This window comes from Mastomys coucha, unplaced genomic scaffold (assembly GCF_008632895.1).
Source record: "Mastomys coucha isolate ucsf_1 unplaced genomic scaffold, UCSF_Mcou_1 pScaffold23, whole genome shotgun sequence".
NCBI classification, from domain to species: Eukaryota; Metazoa; Chordata; class Mammalia; order Rodentia; family Muridae; genus Mastomys; species Mastomys coucha.
The window spans coordinates 16,688,456-16,692,015 of NW_022196906.1; the positions used below are offsets into that span (position 1 = coordinate 16,688,456).

The window sequence follows — 3,560 nt, forward strand, 5'->3', positions numbered from 1 at the left end:
TTTTTTCTAGATCTGCACAGCATAACATTGGGATTTTGATAAACATTACATTAAACTTGTAGATTACTTTTGGTGGTATATCCATTTTGTAATATTAATTCTGTTAACTCAAGAGTGGAGAAGATCTTTCAGTCATCTAGCATCTTTGATTTCCTTTTTCAGTCTTGATGTCTCAATTTGTTCCTTAGGTGTACTCACAGGTACTTAATATTTAAATTAATTTATCTTATCACTGTTATTTTTAAATTATGTGTATATGTCTGTATGGGGACTTATGTCTTGAATACAGTGCTTTTGAAGGCCAGAAGAGGATATTGGCTCTCCAGGACCTGGAGTTACAGGGAGTTTCAGCCACTCATTGTGAGTGCTAGGATTCAGACTCAGGTCCTCTGGAAGATGAGCATGTATTCCCAACTGCCAAGCCTTCTCTATGGCCCATGGGTACTTGACATTTTGGGGAGTTATTATGAATAGGCTAGTTTTCCTGATTTTTTTCTGGTATATATGAAGGCTATATTGATTTTGTATCTTGTAACTTTCCTGTGTAAAAACACATCTAAGAATTCTCAAGTGGATCACATAGAGTCTTTTAAAAATAGAACCATAGCATTTGCAAATGGGATAATTTGACTTCTTCTTTTCATAAAGTTAATTTTGATTATAAACGAATGTTTTATTTTTAGGTTGAAAGGAAATGTCCTTATTTAAAGCCCGTGACTGGTGGTCTACCGTGCTGGGAGAAAAGGAAGAGTTTGACCAGGGCTGCTTGTGCTTGGCTGATGTTGACAACAGTGGGAACGGACAAGGTGAGTGCCCATGGCTGTGCTTTTGTTGTCCCAGTGTGGGGACAGAACTCGGGGCCTCACACATGCCAAGGAGGTTGTCTGATTCTGGCCTTAAGTCTGCACCTCCCCCGTGGAACCAAACATTAAAGACAGTAAATAAAAAAGACTCAGTTTTAAAAACATGAGCTCATGAACTTAGGAGAGCATGACTGAAGTGTGGTAAGTATAGCCCAGGTTTGAATGTACCTACCTCCACACTCATCATTCTCTCTCTCTCTTTTTTTTTTTTTTTTTTGAGATAAACTTTTCAAGGCTGGCTCGATCTCACTCTGGTCTTCTTGGGTTTGGGATCACAAGTGTGTGCCACTGTACCTGGCGTTTCTCTTATAAGTAGGCAGCGGGCTGGCATAAGCATTCTTACATCCGTTTTATTTATATCATGTGGCCTTTGTTCATGCTGTCATATTACTTGGTAGAATTAATAGGCAAGTCACATGGCACCACTCGGCTTGCTTCCAAATGGGGCCTTCTAGGGCTGAGGTAGTAAGATGTTTAATCGTTTGAAAAATTCCTTTTAGAAATCATTTTCAACGAAAACGATGTGCTCTTCTAGTTGAATCTGAAAGCATCAATGTCATGATAAAGCCATGTGGATTCTGCTGCTACTGAGGGGGGACAGTCGCTACACCATTGCTTTCATGTTTGTTTTAGAGAAACCAGCTACTGTCCTAGCCTTACATTGCTTGCATATGTACAATGTAGCCTTACATTGGGGCATAGTCATGTGTTTCAAGTCTTTAAAAAGGGTCTAGTTCTATACAGTTACAGTATGAAATTAGTACTATGTTTGAATAACTTGTATATCATGAGCTTTTTTTTTTTTTGCAATACAGATAATCATTGGCCTCCAAGAAAGAACATTTAACTTGCTGATATGAATATTACTTCTTTCCTTTGATTTTACTTCTATTACCTGTAATGAAACAAGGGGCAGGGTTATATTTGCAAAGGAAGCGAAGGAGAGGACTGGGAAGAGGAAGGGAAGAGGCGGAGGAAGAAAAGAAAGGGGAGGAGGAAGGAGAGGAGGAGGAGGAAGAAGAGGAGGAGGAGGAAAAGGAGGAAGAAGAGGGAGAGGAGGAGGAGGAGGAGGAGGAAGAGGAGGAGGAGGGAGAGGAGGAGGAGGAGGAAGAGGAGGAAGAGAAGGGAGAGGAGGCATAGCGCAGGGTCTTAAAGTGCAGAAGTGTCCTCTGATTTGTTTTTGAGGAGAATCTGTGCCTCCCCCCACCCCCAACACACACACACTGTAAAGCTGGTCAGAGGCCACCTGGGAGCTCAGTGATCATTCCCTTGCATTTGTTTCTGGAGAGTCATGAAGACATCTACCCAGGCGGCATGCTGAAGCTCACTCCTGTCTAACGTGTTCAAAGCTCAGCTTGGTTGAACATTATACTTCTGAAATATGTTGCTTTTACTTATTTCTGTTAGGGTGCTATCCTGGGGTGCTAGTTGTGAGCACTGTCTCCTGTTTCCCTAATCTGTGCTATTTATATGTCATTACATATTTGTGGGCTGGAGAGATGGCTCAGCCGTTAAAGGCTAGGCTCACAACCAAAAACATATTTGTGTGCCAGATAGACAAAACCAATGATCATCAGTGCTGGATAGCTGTCCTGTAGTTTCCTGGAGTGACTATTACATATGAGATTGTCTGTTCTAGACACGAGAGCCTGTCTGGTGCTATGCTCTGGGGCTGCATGGAGGTCTGGCTCAGGCATCTGCATTGTGAGTGTTCAGAAGTTGCATGGCCTTCTCTAAAGCTTGGTAGTTACTGTCGATCTGAGGGAGGAAGGGATTGATGCAAACAGTTTGAGATCTAGTCTTTTCAGGATAACAGAATCTTGTAGTCAGAATAGAGGTAGAGGTTTGGAAGTAAGTGCTTAGAGTGTGTGAGAACACGGAGACAGTGGAGTGAGAGAGAAGGAGATGGCAGACCATAACTTGGAGATTGCAAGTAGTAAATGGGGTAGTTTGTGAAGTAGTCAGAAACAGATTTTGAGAGGACTTCCAGAGAGTCAGAGGGAACAGCTGGCTCTTTTCTCAGGAAGTAAGGCAGACTTGTTTGCTTGTTTATAAAGGGTCTCATGTAGCCCAGACTCTTCTCCACCTGACTGTGTAGCTGAGCATGACCCTGAAGTTCTGATCCTTCTGCCACCAGCTCCCAAGTATTGGGATTACCACTACATGCCACTGTGCCTGCTTTTACACGATGCTGGGGATGGAACCCGTATAAATCCATGCTAGGCAAGTACTTTGCTAACTAAGCTACACCCCAGCTTAGCGGCAGAGTTTCTAATGACAAGAGGAATGAAAGGTTCCCAATCATTTAGAAGTAAGTGGCTCATTAGTGTTCTTTGCAAAAACAGATTTTTAAAATTACTTAAAGAAGTTTCACGTGTCCATCACGTGTCCATCTGAGTCCAGGCGTTGGATGTTCTGCAGTGAGATTTTCAGGTGCTTAGCTGTGAGCTACCTGCCTTGGCCTCTGAGAACCAGGCTGGGCTCCTTTGTAAGAACAGTAACAGCTGGAGGGATGTCTCCAGCTGCAGGGAGTATTCTTGCCGAGGCTGGGTCAGCATTCACTAGTAGATATGCAGGGAGTGAGGGAGTGACAGAGTGGGTGCTGGAGAGACTATGGCTCTCTAAGGAAACCTACTATAAAAAGCAAAAGGGCTGGGCGGTGGTGGTGTCTGCCTTTAATCCCAGCACTTGGGAGGC

The 3,560-nt window shown here is 43.1% G+C and overlaps 1 protein-coding gene across 12 annotated transcripts in view; it reads left to right on the forward strand.

The window, feature by feature from the left end:
• The window catches only part of Bbs9 (Bardet-Biedl syndrome 9), a 409,213-nt gene that overhangs the window by 15,307 nt on the left and 390,346 nt on the right, over nt 1-3,560 (forward strand). For all 12 annotated transcript variants that reach the window (XM_031345639.1, XM_031345633.1, XM_031345628.1 and 9 more), the window contains one exon: nt 684-806. In XM_031345639.1, coding sequence (XP_031201499.1) covers nt 695-806 — 112 coding nt within the window. In that variant the 5' untranslated portion in view covers nt 684-694. The remainder of the gene's footprint in view (nt 1-683; nt 807-3,560) is intronic.